The sequence below is a fragment of the Gouania willdenowi genome, chromosome 1 (genome assembly GCF_900634775.1).
Source record: "Gouania willdenowi chromosome 1, fGouWil2.1, whole genome shotgun sequence".
Taxonomy (NCBI): Eukaryota; Metazoa; Chordata; class Actinopteri; order Blenniiformes; family Gobiesocidae; genus Gouania; species Gouania willdenowi.
In genome coordinates this window covers 29,682,091-29,700,689 of record NC_041044.1, presented here as the reverse complement: position 1 = coordinate 29,700,689, position 18,599 = coordinate 29,682,091, and the positions used below count along the sequence as shown (strand labels likewise).

At 38.6% G+C, this 18,599-nt stretch overlaps 3 protein-coding genes across 5 annotated transcripts in view; 1 reads left to right on the top strand and 2 right to left on the bottom strand.

Moving 5' to 3' along the window:
* Positions 1-507: 507 nt before the first annotated feature.
* LOC114468754 (uncharacterized) lies at positions 508-3,302 on the top strand. The gene is made up of 2 exons (XM_028455818.1): positions 508-770; positions 2,002-3,302. The coding sequence occupies exons 1-2, from the start codon at positions 694-696 to the stop codon at positions 2,624-2,626; spliced, it is 702 nt and encodes a 233-aa protein (XP_028311619.1). The 5' UTR covers positions 508-693; the 3' UTR covers positions 2,627-3,302.
* Positions 3,303-4,351: 1,049 nt separating this feature from the next.
* zfp91 (ZFP91 zinc finger protein, atypical E3 ubiquitin ligase) lies at positions 4,352-13,145 on the bottom strand. Of its 3 annotated transcripts, none has more exons than XM_028455791.1 (12): positions 12,239-13,145; positions 11,953-11,990; positions 9,465-9,623; positions 9,220-9,256; positions 8,214-8,324; positions 8,042-8,134; positions 7,784-7,969; positions 7,605-7,655; positions 7,409-7,487; positions 6,634-6,748; positions 6,450-6,549; positions 4,352-5,608 (listed from the first exon to the last, which is right to left on the bottom strand). In XM_028455791.1, the coding sequence occupies exons 1-12, from the start codon at positions 12,643-12,645 to the stop codon at positions 4,696-4,698; spliced, it is 2,289 nt and encodes a 762-aa protein (XP_028311592.1). In that variant the 5' UTR covers positions 12,646-13,145; the 3' UTR covers positions 4,352-4,695. The 3 variants fall into 3 exon arrangements, with proteins under 3 accessions (XP_028311592.1, XP_028311598.1, XP_028311607.1); XM_028455797.1 differs by having other exon boundaries at positions 7,605-7,652; XM_028455806.1 differs by having other exon boundaries at positions 12,927-13,145.
* Positions 13,146-15,260: 2,115 nt separating this feature from the next.
* rbm47 (RNA binding motif protein 47) overlaps positions 15,261-18,599 on the bottom strand; it is a 35,182-nt gene continuing 31,843 nt past the window's right edge. Inside the window, 1 exon segment of the mRNA XM_028445734.1 lies at positions 15,261-18,375. Within this exon segment, the coding sequence (XP_028301535.1) occupies positions 18,136-18,375 (240 nt within the window). The 3' untranslated portion in view covers positions 15,261-18,135.

Here is an 18,599-nt window from a genome sequence, read left to right as displayed (position 1 = left end):
TTCTTCTTCTTCTTCTTCTTCACCAGGAGTCAGCAACCTTTACTCTCAAAGGAACCATTTAACCTCATCTCACCTGGATTAAAGTCCTCCAGGAGCCAAAAAACAAACACCTTCTCAATGAAGACATGTGGTATATTATATGGTATTTTACCAGATTAGAGTCTGTATCAAGAGGGAAAGGTCTTTTGGAACTATATCGTGTTTTCAAAATAAAAGATGTCACTCTCCTGCAGGTGGCTGATCACGTGACTTGTTTTGTTATGTTTCCGTGTGACAGAAGTCACATTTGTAATCAAAATCTAATTTGAATCTTTCTAATGTTTTTATTTTTATTTCTTCGTCTTCGTCTTCGTCTTCTCCACTCACAATAATAATTGATGGGGGATTTTTAGTAGAGTTGAGCATAACAAAGGCCTAATATGTAATTTTACTTGACATGTTGATGCTCATACTGTTATTGCGGAGAGGCGTGTTCACTGAGTGTTTTTATAGTGTAATTCTACGCCTGTCCTGCAGGTGTCAGTGTCGCCACTTCACTGATAAACGATGCAGTTAAGCTACTACAGCAGTTAGCAACCGTGAGTGTAGCATTTATCGGTTTATTGACGTAACATTTCATTTGTTTTCATGGTGTTGGATCAAATGTCATGTTTTGAGTAACTGCTGACTGGTTTAACTGGAGCTAATGAAATAATGAGCTCTTTGGTTGGTTACGGAGTGTCTTCGGACTCTGACAGCGACAAACAGGACGAGAGAAACGACGAACCTCAGTGAGTAAAACACAGCTTTATGTTTGCACTGTAAGGCTAATAACTCCACAGCCTTATACCAATAATTATTATTATAAAACTGCTTCCGTAAACATTGATGACGCACCTCAAAGTAACATCGACAGAAAAAACATACTTAAAAATGTAAAGGTGTCCTGATCCTATATTGATATCAATCCAATATCAGAAAGAAAACAAAAAAACTAGTATATTACTAGGATTATATCTGCCGATACAAGCTGCTTATTCCACACTGCCCTGGCCTCAGTTATTGCCACTATATACTGACTAGGGGTGGGAGAAATAATTGATGCATCGTCATTACATTCTCGGTACATTCTCAAAAATAGTTTTTTGTTTTTTTTTTAAATAGCAAGTTAAATGAAATACTGCATTTAGTAAACAGTATATATTATAGAAACTGTCTATTTGTACGGTCGCCATACGGACAACCCCCGGTGCTATTGGTACGTTAACCGGAGTACTTGTACGTAGCCTCTTAGGGTTAGATTTAGGTTATAACCCTATATCTCAACAATTTTTAGGGTTAAGTTTACGGTTAGGTTTAGTCTTAGTCTCGTGACCTAAACTGGCCAATGAGGGACTCTATGTTGGTATATTGATACAGCAATTGTACGCATAGACGTTTTGTTTAGCTTTTGGTAATTCTATTGTATATGTTACAAGCAAGAATGCTGCTACTGCCACTTTACCATGTAGTTCTGAACAGTGTATGCATACCCTCCGCTGGTTTTAAAAAAAAAAAAAAAAAAAATGGTAAAAGAAATGAATTGTCTCCTGTCTTTAAATGCAATTCATCAATTTTTATAGCGACAAACACCGAAAAGTGTATCTAGAATAGATGCAACAATAATCAATGTATAATCTAATAGGAGTTCAACTCTCCATAATCGTAATGATAATCTAATCCAATCTTATAATGATGATAATAAATCGTATTAAAAGCGCTTTTCAAGAAACTCAGATGCTTTACAGGTTAAAACAACAATAGCAACAGCAATGATAAAAACAAAGAAAAATAAACATTAAAATATATTCAGTATACTGTACTATATTTATATAATAGACGTATTTCGCCACTGCAGACCTGACATACATAGTTCACAAAAATCGCCTGCTTGCTATGGATGGTTAGTGTGTAACACTTCACTATCCTGTTTTGATGTTGTGTTAAGTCACTTCTTAAGTTTAACTTTGTTTCTTGTATAAGGTCTGCCAAAGAGGTTGTAGACGAGAAACAAACGCCGCAAAAACCACGCAACTTTTGGCTTGACCCTGACTCAGCATCTAGTGATTCAGAGGAGGAACCAGAGCCTTCATCAACACCTCAACCTCTGGGGGTTCCAACCCCGCGCCCTCGTTCTTCTGCTTCCAATAAGCTCCCCTCTCCACCTTTCAAAGCCTGTTCAAACAACAGTGTGTTTTCCAACCCTTTCAAAGCTCAGGCAGACCAGACACTCAATGTCCTGCAGAAACACGTTCCCCTCACCATGCAGGCCAAACCCTCCCAAATCGGCGGCAAAAAGATGTGCGTGTCCTACAGGAGAGACGGGAGGTGCAGGTTTGGGATCAAATGCAAGTTTGCACATGACAGTGACCTCCAGAACCCCAACACTACCACTGCCTCTCACCTGTCTGTGAGTGAGCAGGGATCAGAGCAAAATCTGGATGTGGGAGGATCTCGGAGTTCCCAGGTGGAGGCTAAAGAGGATGGATCAGATAGTCAGCACATGAAAAAGAAAAGAGTTGGACTGAGTGACACTTTGGTTCCTCCTAAAAAAGCCATGAAACAGTTTGCTATGCAGAGGCAGAGGGAGAAGCTCCACATGTCCTGAGAATCTGCTTTAAAGGTTTTTTTTAGTAAGAATAACTTTATGTTAACCTGACACTTATAGTTTCTGATTTAACCTTTGGACAGAAATTTCTATGAATGACCCAGAATTCGAAGTAGTTCAAACAGTATCCACTGATGGATTTTTTCCATGAGATGTTTTTTTCATTTTCCTTCTTTTTCCTGTTTTTTTTTTCTGTTTCCAGGTTCATAAGTTTGAGCATTAATACTTTAACTGCAGAGCACCAGGACCATGAACAGGATGAAAACACAGAACAGAAGTATTCAGTGATAGGTTTTGGGTAAATGTTTAGTTCTTTATTAAGATCCTATGACGGGACAGTGACTTTTTTCTTGTTTTGTTTGCTAAAGCACATGTTTTATGTAAGACCAGTGACACACAAGCTTTCTAATCCTGGATTATCAAATGACGTTACACAGCAAAAGCTATAGACATATCAGTGACTGTTTGCTATTATAAAATTTACATTGATAACCAAGGTCAAAATGACTGCTTACAAATGAACGAAAATTTGTCAGAAACTGTTGACGTTATTATTATTATTCCTCTAATGTCTGAACAGCAAAGTTTCACTAACATGTCAAATGGGTTTATTTCAACTTCCAAAACTGTAACAAACATGTACTGACTGAGAACCTATAAAAACATCTCCTAAATACTGTATTTGTGTTGTTTAAAGAAGCAGAGGGCAGGATCTAGAAATCAGACTCCATATTGACACCACGCCATCATGGGCATCAAATGTTTATTACTGGAGCACAGCTGATACTGTGGATAGAGGATGGATACCCGACTAAAGCCAAACGGGTCGGGTTCGGACTGATATTTAGAACTGGTGTTCGAGTACGGTCACATAGTTTGCACGCAGCGTTCTCACTTTACTGCTGCAGCAGCTGCTGTAGCCCTGAGGAGTGCAGCTTTACGCACAACGGTGATAGCAGTGATCTGCAGTTCAGGAAGAATGGAGCAGAGCAGGGCAATTTTTCTGCACAACAACATGGATTATCCTCATCTCTGATACATTATGTAAATAGAGCTGATAGGTCTCTTGCGTGCACTGCACCTGTTTGTGTTTCACTTTCTCTTGTTACACGTGCGCTGATCTGATGTTGACATTAACAGTTAATAACATCGGTGTTTACCATTAAAACAAACAAAAAATGAAGTTTTAACTGTCGGGTCAGACTTGGATGAGAAAAAGTGGCCCGATCCGCCCTGCAACTGTAACACTTGTTTATTTAATTGCCGTTCATGCGACCGTTTACTGCAAGACCTGTGCACATGCCTCTGCATACATCTGTGGAACCAAACAGTAGTTTGGTCCACCGTGCTTGTCTACTTTCAGTCGCCACGCCGTCGTCTTATTCTTTTTTATTTCCGGTAGCAGGCTGTCTCTCCAAGCCACCGAAAAAGCACACAGTCATTTGACTTCACGTTGGGGAAATCAGACCCCTAACAGCAGTACAATCTTTTTCAAGGCAATAGGTAGAAATGTGTATGGGCTCATTCTTTTTGGTTTAGAGCACTTAATCACCCATTAGCATTTAAAAAAAAAATTTAAATAAATGTTTATTTTTTCTCAAATCCTGCCCTATGCTCCTTTTTACATTTTAAACATCCAAACCTTCACTGTGAATGTATTGTTATTCTTTTGCATTAATAACCATGTGGGGAAAAAAAGCTCATATTGGAGCTGCATGATGACACTTTATTTTTTTTACAAGCTAAAAATTTCACACATAAATTAGTTTTATTTATTTTTAATATGTGGCTTAAGCAAGATCATCCTTAAGTGTAATCTTATTGTATTTATTTTCCTATCTTTTTCTATTGTAACCACACATATACACACACTTGAACAGCTAGTTATTAGACTTATGTACAAAGGCAACCACACACACAATTCCCTGATAGGCTTTCTAAAAACTCTACCAAACATTAGAATGGCTGAAACATACACAACATACGGTTAATCCTACATTTACCTTAAACAAACCATTCCAGTGTATTGGGCTGATGATGATGATGATGAAGAGGCGCATGCTCTCCTTCTACATCAGGCCCTGCTGCACATTGTCTGTTAGAACTTCCCTCTGACTGCTGTGCTCCCACACTACACTGCTGTCCCCTACACCTCCTGTCTGCTGTAGTGTGTCGTGTGGGGTGGAGGAAGACGTGAACACTGGGTTGTCCAGGATGAAGGTGCTGCCATTGGTGGAGGCCTGAGCCTGAGAAGCAGCCTCCGTCTGCAGAGTCTGAAGCTGCTGAGATGTTGCTAATATGGGGATCTGGTGCAGTTGAGTCTGAGACTGGCTGACGGGTTGAAAGGTCATCTGTAGAAGCTGCGTCTGGCCCTGCTGCTGTTGCTGGGGGGAGGGGGAATAGAGCTGGGGGGGCTGCTGCAGCTGGCTGTGGAGGCTCAGCTGTTGAATCTGAGGCTGTGGCTGCTGTTGTTGTGTCGTCTGCACAAACTGGACCGGCATGTGTAGCTGGAGGTGAGTCTGCTGCTGGTGGTGGTCAGGTGGTGAAGGGGGGTCAATGGGAGACAGAGCGATCGTTACTGGCACCTGCAGAGAGTGAAGGCTCTGATCCTGTCCCAACAACACCACCTGGTGGCTCACTGGTTGAGTGGCCTGCACTCCGTCCTGACTCAGCGCCTCAGGCTGGACTTCCTGCTCAGCCTGGCTCACGTCCTGACCTGTGACCTCTGCCTGCACCGTGCTTCCTGGGAGCTCCACGCAAGCAGCGGGAGTCGTAATGAGAGCGCCGGCGTTGGCTGCCAGCGCTTCGGCAATCAGCACCTCTGGGTGACTTTTGGCCTTGTGGGCCACCACGCAGTCTTTCTTCTCAAACTTCTTCCCACAAATGGAGCAGGAAAACTGGTAGGTGGCGTCGGCATCGTGCTTCTTCATGTGCCAGTTAAGAGACGCCTTCTGACGACACGTGAAGCCACAGATCTCACACCTGGGAATGACAAAACAGGGATGAACTTCAACAATAATGTTAAATTAAGATCAGAGGTGTAAAGAGTACTGTTATATCCTAATCCTATTACTTGATTTCAATTGTTCTCAAGTACAAGTAAGTCATACATAAAATACTCATGTACAAGTAAAAAGTAGATCAATTAAATAGTACTCAAAGTAAATAGTTACTTTCACGTTTATTTTTGGTAATAAATCTTGCCACGGTTCCCTTGTATACAGTAAACATCTAATGTATAAACTTAAAAAGGGAGAGATTAAATCTACAATAATTAGAACTTAATTTATTTTCCACAAAGGCATCTGTATAAAATAAAGTTTGTCAAAATGTACAATTGTTTAAAAAAATTAAATACCACCAATGAATTCAATAAAAAAAAAAAAAAAAAAAAAAACATTCTCAGGCTCTCTAAGTATAGATACATTTATGAACTCTAAAACATGCCAAATGTGCCATGTGGGTAACAACATAATAGGTAAAATCCCCAACCTGAACCATAAAAAGTGCCTTTGAGCAGAAATGGAATGACTAAGAACATATGGATTATGTTCAATGAGACCATAAAACAGAAATTAAAAAATTACAAAAAATAATAATTTACTCAGTAACGGTTGGGTGTAGAAATGTAACCAAATACTTTACTTATTTTAAAACATACTTAAGTACAAGTAAAACCACTGATTTAGGAACATACTAAAAAAAGAACAAGTACCCATAAAAGCAACACAGTTACAGTAACATGAGTACTCGTAATCCGTTACTTTCACCTTTGATTAGGATTATTTTTTTTTTTAAAAAGCCAGAATGGAGCAATACGAACTGTAAAGGCTTCTCTCCAGTGTGGATCATACGATGCACGGCCAGATTGTGGGAACTCTTGAAGGCACGAGCGCAGAATTCACAGATGTAGTCCCTCTGATCTACACGTACAAATACAGGTGCAGCAATCGTCACATCGTTGTCCGTTTATGGCCCAAATGTTTGCGTATCATACGTGCTACTACCTGTGTGGTGCTTTGCGTGACGCAGCAGCTGCTTTTGGAGACGGAAGAGTCGTCCACAAGAAGGATGAGAACACACATACTTCTTTTTGAGTAAGTGCTGATACTTTATATGGTGCTGGTAAACAAAACAGAACAGGTAATTAGCAACAAAGCCGCAGAAGACTGAAAAACGATCTCACACGGACGCATTTTTTAAATTGTTCTCAGATTAAAAAAAAAAAAAAAAAAGACTTTTTTTTGGGTGCTTCTATCTAAAACACTGTTATAACAAGAGAAGCGTTCGTGGTAAAAACTAATAAATGAAAATCAGCCAAAGGCTAATTCATAACAGTACCCACAAAAATAATTTGTAACTCAGAATTAAAAACGCACAGTTACTGCCTCCGTTTATGAATATACAGGAAATGACAAATTATAAAACTGAAATCGATATTAGTGTTTAAAGTTGACTCTTTAATACTGGTTACTGCTGGCAGGGTTTATTAAACATGTCTTTGTGCTGGATAATGTTAAATGGGTTGGAAAGAACCAAATCCTACGATGATATAGAAAAAAAACAGTTATTAGTGTTTAAAAAAACTCAAGAAGACAAGCAGAACCCTAAAACACTTATCGTCTTTGTTCATTGAAAACCATTTATTAGCATTTTTTTTTTTTTAAATGATTTTTTTTTCGTTTGACTAATTTTGTGTCTTTCCTTTTGGATAAAAACCCTTAAAGGGAGTAGGTTGAATAGAAATAACAGTATTTGTGAGTTTATGTTTACAGGACAGACCTGTAGGTATCGAGGATGAGCCAACACTGTCCCACATCCTTCCATTTCGCAGCGTACGTACTGCACTGGGGGCTTCTTCCTGTGTCAGGTTTACAAACCAATCATTTATTCAAAAGCTCCTCTTCCTTATAAATTGACTGTAGTTTATAGACAAAAAAGGCCAAAAAGTGTCAATAACAGTAAACATAAGCTTTACCTTCTCTTTGGCAGCCGTGGGGTTTTGTCGTCTTTTTTCCGCCTACCCCTTCTAACAGCAACGACAGGGAAACATTAAGCAATTTTGCCAATTAAAAGTCACGCACTTCTTTACAGTAATAAACTAGAAAAGTAAAACCACTTTTCTAACTCGCACATTTAAATCCCCCTTGCACTCACTTCCTCGGCCCATCTGGATCGTCTGCGGTCTCTTCTTCAGTCTTTACTTCTTCTTGTGCGCTCTCGACATGGTCAGAACCTTCCACTTTGATCTCTGCACACTCTTCCTCTTTCTTCGGGGCCTTATCTTTCTCTTTTTTCTCCTTCTGCCTTGGAGGAATTTTACGCTTTGGTTTGGGGACCTCCCTTCAGATCAAAAAGATATAAAAATTTTCAACTAAAGTGACCACATGAAAAAAAAAAACCCTGTACACACACCTTTCAACCTTTGGGTCGTAGCTTTGATCGTTTAAGTCATCTCTGAAGGGAACATCTTCATCGCTGCTAAGGCTCTCCACCACTTTTCCACCACTAGAAGCAGAACCAAGTCATTTGGATTACACAGTTGCTTTATTTTAAGGTTTTACTTTAGAGATGGAGGTTAAAGCACCTCTGACTCTTCAGTGGATAGTAAAGGTCATCTGACTTCTGTAGAACCAAAGGGTCTTCATCCAGGACTGGTGCAGCAGCAGCATCCTGGACCACCTCCTCTTTCTTTTCACTGAAACGGCACACATGGAATCTGTAGCATTCACGCAAACAGATCACTTCTGTTTTATTTATGTTTTTCAAAGGTGAAACAAAGATGCCAGAAAGAGGTTTAAAACATAGAACTGTTAAATATATATATATATATATTTTCCATTTTACCACCCTTGTCTGAGTGAAATTCTGTCACATAATGTATTGCTATCGCTTTCATCCAGAGGTGGGCAACTGCTATCACAGCAGGGGCCACAAAAATGTGTTTGTTTGATCTAAGGGCCACATTATCAACATTCATGTCAGCATTTAGATAAATGCCCAATCTGACAGGAAAGAACAAAGAGTTTGTAATCGTAATTTTGTGTGTTTTTCTGTGTATTATTTGTTGTTGTCTTGCTTATGAGGCATTTTGTGCATTTCTGTGGTCCTTTTGTGTATTTTTTGTGTAAAATGTATGTTTTTTGGAGTCATACTCTGTAGTTATGTAGTCATTTTTAGTTTTTTGGAGTAATGTTTGTGTATTTCTGTTGTTGTTTTGCTTGTTTCCTATTACTCTGGGTTTGCAAAAGTCATTTTTATGTACTTTTGTTGTCATTTTCTGTAATTTTGTATATTTTTTGAGTCATTTTGTGTACGTTTGCGCTAATTGGAGTAATTTTGTGTATGACCGCTTATCGTTTTGTTCATTTTGTAGCATTTTTGTGTGTTTTTGGAATATTTTCTCTGTTTTTCTTGTCTTTTACTGTATTTTTCTGCAATGTTGTAATTCTTTGTATTTTTTAATGTATTCTTACTTGGTTTATTTTTCTGTCGTTTTGTACGTTCACTTTGGGGACCGCATAAAATTAGATCAAGGGCCGCCAGTTGCCCATGTCTGCTTTAATCGCTCAAAAATTGGAAAATATCCTTACATTTCATGTTTCTCCTCACTGCCGTCTCGTTCAGCAGCTACAACACAATCAACAGGAAAAGCTGTTAGGCATTGTTTCACCCACAAACACTTTAAAGTGTACACTTGAACACAAAACAAATTAATACATGAGGTGAGATGTTGGAGGATTAGGTCATAGATAAGAGTAGATTGGCACGCTCTGACACAGCAGTATGGCTGCGGTCACGAGGTCTCCATTCTTCTGTGTTTGCTGTGTGACATTACCCATGCGCTCACTGTGCCACAGTGATTCAACAGGTTGTTCAGCAGCTGGATGCTCCATCCCAGGCTCAGTCTTACACACAGGCTTGCCAGAGCTGCGGTTGGCCCTGCCAGATGGGGGCTTGGCACGACTCTTGGCTGGGGGACGTCTGGAGGGAAGAGCTGGGAGTGTCGGGGCAGAAACACGCAGTTATACTTACTGCAAACTGCGTGATACAGGCGAAACATAGGCACAGTTAGCAGCTGCATATCATTGAGTCACTTGAGTAAATAGAAATACTAATAAACTTACAGAAAGCAATATTTCCTAAAGTCAATGTTAAAGAAAGCCCTGCTTACATGATATGAATAAAAAAAATGCTTTCAAAAACAAACAAAAACTCAAATTCTGGTCTTACACAAGAACTGTGGGACATGTTTACTTGTATGCTCTCACTAAATTCTAATGAATGTGTCACTCTGTCAAGCTTTGTACATAACATGATTGGAAGTGACATGTTATAATCACATGGGCCTAACCAAAAGAATGCAAAACCAGCGATACAAAGCCTTAGGCCTTTGTTTCCATGAAACAAAGCATGCATGCCAAAACATGAATAGCATCTTCCACAGAAGTAAATGTAAACAATATCTATCTAATTAATCAAAGATTGTCTGTGTGTGTGTGGCCCAAATATCTCCCTGAGGGGGTGTTTGTTTGACCTGAAACTTAATGAACAGCTTGAACATAGCCTGAGTGTGTGCATGCCTCATTTTTGAGTAATTTGGTGTTGCTAAACGTTCATTTTAATTTTAGGAATACGGCTCCCTCTCGGTATTGAGCGCGCTACTTCCGGTTCACCAGTTCATGACATCACTGTGTCGCAGTTTGTTTGGGTTTAAAAAAGGTCAATATTAAAAACGTTTTTGTACTGCCAAAGGTTATTTAAGTTAATATTTCATGGTTATTTAAAATTGTTCCCATGGCCCCAAACTTCTTTTAAATTGCAGGTCACGGACTCCACTTCCTCATCCGTCTCCATGAACTGTGCATGGCGGCTGTGCTGAAGGCCAATAGCCGACCATATCACAAACTATCTGCTTCTTCAGACAGAGGAATGTAACTTTTCTTTGAGCAGATGGGTCCACAACATGGTTCCACGATGATTATCGTTTGTTCTGCGCAAGGGTGAGTGTTTCTTCTTAATATTACTCTATGTGTTAAGATGCTAACAGCTATAATGTAAACACACGCACACAAACGGCTGATGCACAAGCGTGTTTGAGAGTACGGGGATGTACATGCTGAACGCACACAGAGCCGTTTAGAGAGAGAGTCGCAACTTTGGTGTTGCAAAACGTTTATTTTTCGTGGTACTTCCGGGTCCTTTTTTTTTTCTCTCGACAACCTGTGACTGATTATGTGCATGCTGGCAGCTGATGCGCATGCGTGTGACAGAGAATCCACGGAGGAGATAGAGGTAGTGACAGGTAGCGAGTCACACACACACACACACACACACACACACACACACACATACAATATTTATAATAAAAATATACTAAATGAGTAAAACAAAAAACTAAACAATATTTCCTACTCCAAAAAAATATACATTACAGAAAAATACACCAAACAACAACAAAAATATGAAAATGACTCAAAATTAAAAATATGTATACAAAAAAATGACAACAGAAATGCACAAAACTGCACTAAAAAAGATTTTAAAAAAATACACAAAATTACTCCAGAATCACACTAAAATGTCAACAAACAAAAAATAATTATACAAAAAAAATGCACAAAAAGACAACTGAAAGATACAAAAATACACAAAATGACTCCAAAAAACATACATTACAGAAAAATCCAAACGTAAAAAGAAATAAAAATGAGTAAAAAAAAATAAAAAAAAAACACAAACATTTATCATGCGCATGTCCCATAGAATTAAACCAGGGAATTTTTTCCTGAAATTATGACATAATATTTCCCTTAATTAAATAGAAATTGGTCACAAAAAACTAGGAAATGTAAAGTGAAGATCCTGTTGGGACTGATATCCATCACCTATTTCTTAGATATTGACGGTTTTTATGTATATTATGTATACGGAAGTGCAAACTATTGCACAACAATGTTGAAATTAGGAATTTTCCAGCATAAAATATGTGGCCCAATTGAGATCAAACTGCTCTAAAATATATTGATATTTTAGTTGAATAATAAAAAACAAAACTATAATTATGTCACATTGGATGTATTCCAATCCAATCTGATGTGGTAATTGATCAAATCTGTATGTATATTTACAAACTTTAATTCCATCCTGTATCCGGTTGATATATGGTAATTTAATCTAAAATATTAAAAAAAGACAAACTCTTATGCTGTATATTTTAGTTGATTTTATTCGTAACAGATTTAGTCTATGACTGTGACTAAAACGAAATCAATATTTGATGTCATGCAAAAGTGTGTTTTAGGTAGAGGAAAGTAACTGGTTACCTGAGACATCTGCAACAGGATTATTGAGGTCCTCTGAGCTGCAAAGGGAATAAAAACATACAAATATTAAATAGAATGCTCATGCAGAATTGCTATTGAATTGATTTGCTCATATGATCGTATCGTTCTGTGGGTGAAGATGTGGGAACTTTTGGGGGCAGGTAAGTTACTCCACCCTGAGCGGGGGACGAGCCTCGCTGAAGGTGTGTTTCTGAAGACAACCAACCAAGTTTGGTTTAAACACAGCTGTGAGGATTGACAGGAAAGGACCGTGGGCAGAACTTACTCCGTGGCTTGGATGCTGTCTCCAGCGTCTCCTCCTCCAGCCTCACCCGCAGGATCTGAGGCTTTCCTCCGCCTTGAGTTGCAAACTTTCCTCCGCTTGGCCGCTCCGCTGTCCGGGCTTGGTTCGTCTAAGTCTTCGTCCTCGTCGGTCCTGGCGTCCTTCAACCAGGCAGGAACCGCTCTGGTCGACCTGTCTCTTAACACTCTCCCGGAGGTCCGGGGACTTGACGTCGCTGCGCCGTTAATAGTGTCCTTTGGGGGAGTGGAGCCAGCGGAACTCGGCCGGCACGCTCCCCGCTCTCTGAGCGCCCTCCGCGGGGCAGCGGGTGTACTGTTGACTGAGGTCTGATCTGCGGCCTTGTCCTCGGTCGGCTCCTCACCTGTGTTTAAATCCCCTGCAGGTTCCATCACCGTCAGGACGTCAAAGCCCACCCGGGACCGAGTCTTTGTCAAGCGGCCTTAGGCACAGATGGAGTAAAACCTGACCCCATATGATTTAAAGACGTTTTGAATCCAAGCGGCCTTTAACCAGCAATGCTGCATTTTTGCTGGCTTCGTCACAAATTAAATGCACATAATTGTTGATTAGAAATTGAAAACTTTTCTCAATTATATATTCGCTAATAAACCGATATAATTTTAAAGAAGCAGAGCCTGTTTTCTCCTTCTTAAAGCTATAGTAAACCTACTTATCCACTCGAGTCCTGAGCGCAACCATCTTGTGCGCTTTGTTGCGTCTCCTTTAAGCCAAGCATCAACGTCGGGTACATTCAGGATCAGCAGCACAGTTTATCCAATCTGATGATCATCTGGATTTCCTACCGTCTCTGATGTAACCTCTAGGGGGCCTATCCTACTTATGTATAGATTGGCAAAAAACACACCAGCCGTCACTCAACCACTACACGCCATAGACTGTAAAAAAAAAATGTTCCCTGAGGCATCATGGGAATTGTAGTTGAACTCACTTCAGCAGTACTAGTGGATAAAAATAAAAGAATCGGTGCTATGCGATAAATGATTTTGGTTTGAAGTAGGTGCAATTAAAGCTTCACTACCATTGCAACCCGAGAATAATACTAAAAATTAACAATAAAACGATGTAAACTCCCTTCTATATAAAAATATTATTATTATTTTTTTTTTTTTTATCATCTAGCTATTTATAAAATACACCGAAAAATGATGATTATATGTTAACAAACGGTTTTTGACACACAATTGTGTATTACTCATTATTTTAAGTAGTATGTTCATAAAACAGTCATGCCGGTGTTAATCTTGACATTCATAACATCATTTTGCATTGATGACAGCGGTGCAAACATGGCTGCCAGACTAAACCTGCACTAACTGGTATAAACGAAGGCCATTATGATGAACAGCTTTCACCAGCAGATGGCAATAATACAACGCAAACAGTAACCCATAAGCAAAAACAAATTATTATTTTACTTTATAAAGGAATAACAAAGAATGGTTTAGAAAATAAATAAATAAATAAATAAAGCTTATATGCAAGGTTAGTGGAGCCATGCTCTTGCTGTTCCAGAAATATCTACAATATTACAACTTTTGAACGCAATACTTGCTCCACACGCTGTTTTGTAAAAGTGACTTTAAACATATGTATCATGCAACAACTTTGACCATTTCTATTGACAAGAAAACCCTTTGGTTTAACCCAGCTGGAAGCTTTTCTCTTTGAAGAACACAAACGGGTTTTTTATTTTTATTTGATTTATTTTTTTAACTTACAAATATTACATATGTACGATTGTGCACCTAATTTTTAACACAAGGGACACCTTGCAAAGAAAGAACCGAAATGTTCTTTCCTAATAATTTCCCAAATTAAAACCATTGATTATTAGAACACTGTAATGTGTTAATACGACGTTAGATGGCACTGTTGTATGTAACTAGAGCTCCACTTCAACACCTGCCAACTGGCTAAAAGCAGGTGGATTTCACACTAAAGCTGGTTTTAATGAAGAATAATAATAATAATAATAATAATAATAACAGTTATTCTTATTGTTATTAAATTGTACATCTTTTCTATTTTAATGTCATTGACATTGAGGAAAATTGTTTAAAAAGCTACATGTTTTTTGTAATTGTTGCAAAACAAATTTTACATCTTACATTTTTTCAAGGCAGTGACTATCCGCACGGTTGCCTTTTTATATACCGACAATCTATTTGTACGCAGCGCCTCTCTTTGGCCACTTTAGGTCACTTGATAAGGTCCGTCATTGGTCAGTTTAGGTCACGTGACTAAGACTAAACATAACTGTGAGCCTTAACCCCTAACCCCTAAAAATTGTTGCGATACAGGATTATCACCTTAACCTAACCGTAAGACGCTACGTACGAGTACTTTGCTAAACCTACCAATAGCACCAGGGGTTGTCCGTACGGCAACCGTACGAATAGACACTTTCTTTTTTTAAATAAAAGAACAAAATAAACCTCTATAGTGCACACATTCTGATTAAAAATAATGTATGTGCAGCTTTGCCTAATCACTAATAAGTCTGTAGAGTATGCACTGTAAGAAGCCCAAATTATTTGTTTAGTTTTCTAAAAATTGATGGCCGTCTTATGGTCCATGTGTCTCAAGCTAATTTAGCTTGAATTTCTCTGACCTTATTGTTATCATCCTTTTAGTATCAGTTTGCCTTCTGCTAGTAGTTGCCCGGTGTTTTTTAATAGTGAAATGTGAGATAAGTTCATTGAAATATGTCTACACTGTCGGGGGGAAAAAAAAGGAGTGAATTCTTTTGAGGACATAATGTACCACACTGTGCAACCGAAATACTCCCTCGCTGGGGTACAGCATGTTTCTAGAGTAAAGTTGACTGATCAGAGAAGTTTATGAAACAATGTTCAAAGAGCTCAACACATTGCTTAATAATAGCTTACGTACAATGACCGAGATGAGTTTCCATTCATAGGAATCATTGTACAGTTTAAAATGGAAAGTCTCGCACAGAGAAGACACAAATAATAAGACAGAATCCTTTCAAAAAATGCTTTATTTATCTACTACACTATAAATATAACAAAGCAAAACGTTGTGTTTAATAGACAAACCTTCTGATAGAAAACAGCCTGCATAGGTCTACAAATGTATGGCAAAGGGCACATCTTGGCAATAAGGCACACACGAGGAAGAGTTGACGAAGCAGCAGATAAACTACACATACAAGGTGAAGCAGGTGTTTTAAGTGGAAGGCGCATTGACAAGGACACGGCTCTCTGTCGTGACATTTGGATGGCAGCAAAACCGTTCGCTTTTCAGCCCAAATCTGACATAAAAAAGAGTTACACCACCACTTGATAAAAGTGGCCGTGGGTTTTTAACACCTTAGTGAGGCAGTTTGAACAACTGCTGCCAAAAGCAGCTCAACGCCATGACCTTAATGCTCCCAGATGATCAAGCACAACAAAAGAGCAAAAAAAAAAAAACCTTGTATGTTCAAAAAGTATTGGACACTTTGGCAAAAGCAAACAAAAAACAAACAAAAAAAACAGCAAAAACAACGACACTTTTACTACATTTGTTACTCTGACTTGTATCCCTACTCAAAGTGTAAATAAAGAAAAGAAATATGTCTTTATATAATATATTACCATGACTTCTCACTTCATACACAACACATGTAATGCATATATTAAATATATCCTGACTTATTGTCATCATATAAGATAAAATAAAAAGCTTTAAGTAGTTAACAGCAGTTTGTTTGTTTTTCCAACATTACATCCAGTTTCAGAGGAGAAATAAAAAGTACAGAATGGAGTAGTGGAGTCATTCATTCATGGTCTGCTGGTGCATGTGTCCAGCTCTCATTGTGGCGTTAAGCGGGGTACACCCCGGACAGAGCGCCAGTCCATCACAGGGTAAACATAGACAGATAACCTCTCACACTATGAGTGATTGTCGGCAATCGGGAAACTCCAATTAATCTATAATATGTTTTTGGAAGATGGGAGGAATACTTGCATGAAGAAACCCATGTAAGCACAGTGAGAACATGCAAACTCTGCAAGTGGACCCGGAGTGAAATCAAACAGATACAAACGTATTCTCAGAGTAAGGAAAGTGAGTTCATGTCATTCCTTCAGTTCATAGCCATGAACATTGTTCACTGATTACTTTTTATTTAAGGTAGAGTAAAAAAGTAAAAAACAAAACTTGTTCCTACAGTTTGGCATATTATTATTTTACATTTAAAGACGGTTGTTGTTGGAGTGTAACTTCATGATCAGCAGTTGTATGACTTTAAGTGTTGTAGTGCACACGTTGCATGGCTGTTTTTAAACATCGGCATGAGGTATGGCTCCAGTTATTTTACACGGTACACTTGTTTAAGCCACACTTCAGGGCTTTAATGCAGAAAGGTAAAAAAAAAAAATATAGATATGAAAAATGATGGATGCGATAAAGGAAAACAGAACATTTCATACATTGAAACCTTGTAAAAAAAAAAAATGGGTCCAGTTCACAAATATACAGCATTTGTTGTCTCTTCATCAGAAAGCAGCAAGTGCAGATCTTTTATACATGTGTTGAAGTGCACCTTACAGTTTAGATGAGGAGAATAAAATAAAAACTTGGAGACTTTGCCCATTTGCTTTTGCTGCAAAAGCTAAAACCTGCTTGTCTCACCACATCACATATTTATTGTGAATCTAATTCATAGGACAAGAGAAATTATGAGTTAATTCCTCTTTGTGCTAACTGCTTAGGCTTTGGGTTGTGATGGAAGGCAAAGGGAAAAGAAAAGCACTGACTTGCTAAAACAGCATATAGATGTAAGGCACTGTTTGCAGGCACAGGCAGACTTTGTATGGATATGTTAAGTTTTTTTTCTTTCTTTCTTTTCTTTTCTTTTTCTGGTTAGCATTGCAAAACTAAAATAGCTGTTCAAGTCACAGGTGGCTCCAGTCCTTACAGAAAAAAAGAAAAAAAAAATCTTGTTTCTTTCTGTATTTGTTCATCTGATAATTCATAGCACATAATAGAACACACATTAATGATGCAAAAATAACTAACAACTATTCAGTCTTAGTCCCCTGTCAGCGCAGTTTCTTAGGACGGGAAGCATCCTATCTTTCAAAAAGTAGGTTTAGTGGTTTACTTCCAAATAATGCTGCTGTAATAATGCATATTTGTCTGGCAACATGATGAAAAACAGTTTTTTTAAAAGCTCAAATCTAACCAATAAAAAGCAACAACAAGCAAAAAAAGTATAGGTGACTAAGAAGCAAAAAAACACCTGAAACCTTCATTTAAAACAACTAACAAAGCAGGATAAATCCAAAAGTACAATGCAGGTATTTGGACGGACAACATCATCGACAGCAGAAGTGACTAAAATGCTCATACTAGCACTGATGTGGAAGAAAGAAAATGGTTAATCAGAGATTACAGCCTTCTGTGGTAACCTTGTGTTCAGTAGTATCTCATCTACCTTTACATCCTTTTAATTAACTCTCTTTTCCACTCAATAAAGGTCTACTCTGGCCAGCTAATGTCACCCAAAGAGCTACTAGAAATAAAACGTTAAATATGTAGAATTTCTTCATAAATACTCTGTCGTACCTTCAGTGTTCCTGTCAGGAGTTTGTCTTAGTAGTTAGAGTCAACGCGTTAAACTGTTTCAATAAAACTTTGAATTGAAAAAAGTGACATCACCTATAGAAATATTTTTGCTGTTGTCTTGGATCCAGGATGTCCAAATGCTGATGAGGGCATTTCAAAGTGACCAAGATGTCGTTTTATCACAGTCTAAAATTCTCCAGAGCTCAAGAACTTTCATGCGTGGGATAAGATGTTGCTCACAGTCTCAGCAGTTTATCTTTGTTTCACGTGGTCGACTCTTTGGATCAATAGGTCGGGTAGACGTCGTGGATGGGGAGCTGGAAAGCTGCTGCAGGAAATGCCTGCGGGACAGCGTAACCGGCGTAACCTCCATAAGCTGCTGCTGCAGCTGCGATCGCTGCGTTTTTCTGCAGAGCAGCAGCGTAGTTTGCGATGGGGATGTAGCCAGGTCCATACAAGCCGCCGGCCCCTGGGATACGTTGAACGTTGTGAGTCATTGCATAGACGGGAGTTATTGGACGACCCTGTGTAAAAGATGGAGAAAGTAAAGGAAGTAATTGATGAATCTTTACTCAACTGTAACCACTGTAGCATGTCAATAGCAATAGACTCTTTAATGTACTTAAGGCAATCAATGATATTTGTGCTTAATTTCAAAGCCGAAAACCAGTGTACATCAGCCCTAGACGGCGATCACTCATACTCCAGCTAAAGATATATTTAAAAAGCTATCCAAAAGATCTACTAC

Coding starts and splice junctions, on each gene's coding strand:
- LOC114468754 (XM_028455818.1), top strand. CDS start 694: ATGAGCTCTTTGGTTGGTTACGGAGTGTCTTCGGACTCTGACAGCGAC. Junction 771..2,001: donor GAGAGAAACGACGAACCTCA/GTGAGTAAAACA, acceptor TTCTTGTATAAG/GTCTGCCAAAGAGGTTGTAG.
- zfp91 (XM_028455791.1), bottom strand. CDS start 12,645: ATGGAACCTGCAGGGGATTTAAACACAGGTGAGGAGCCGACCGAGGAC. Junction 7,970..8,041: donor TACGACCCAAAGGTTGAAAG/GTGTGTGTACAG, acceptor TTTGATCTGAAG/GGAGGTCCCCAAACCAAAGC. Junction 7,488..7,604: donor CCACGGCTGCCAAAGAGAAG/GTAAAGCTTATG, acceptor AACCTGACACAG/GAAGAAGCCCCCAGTGCAGT.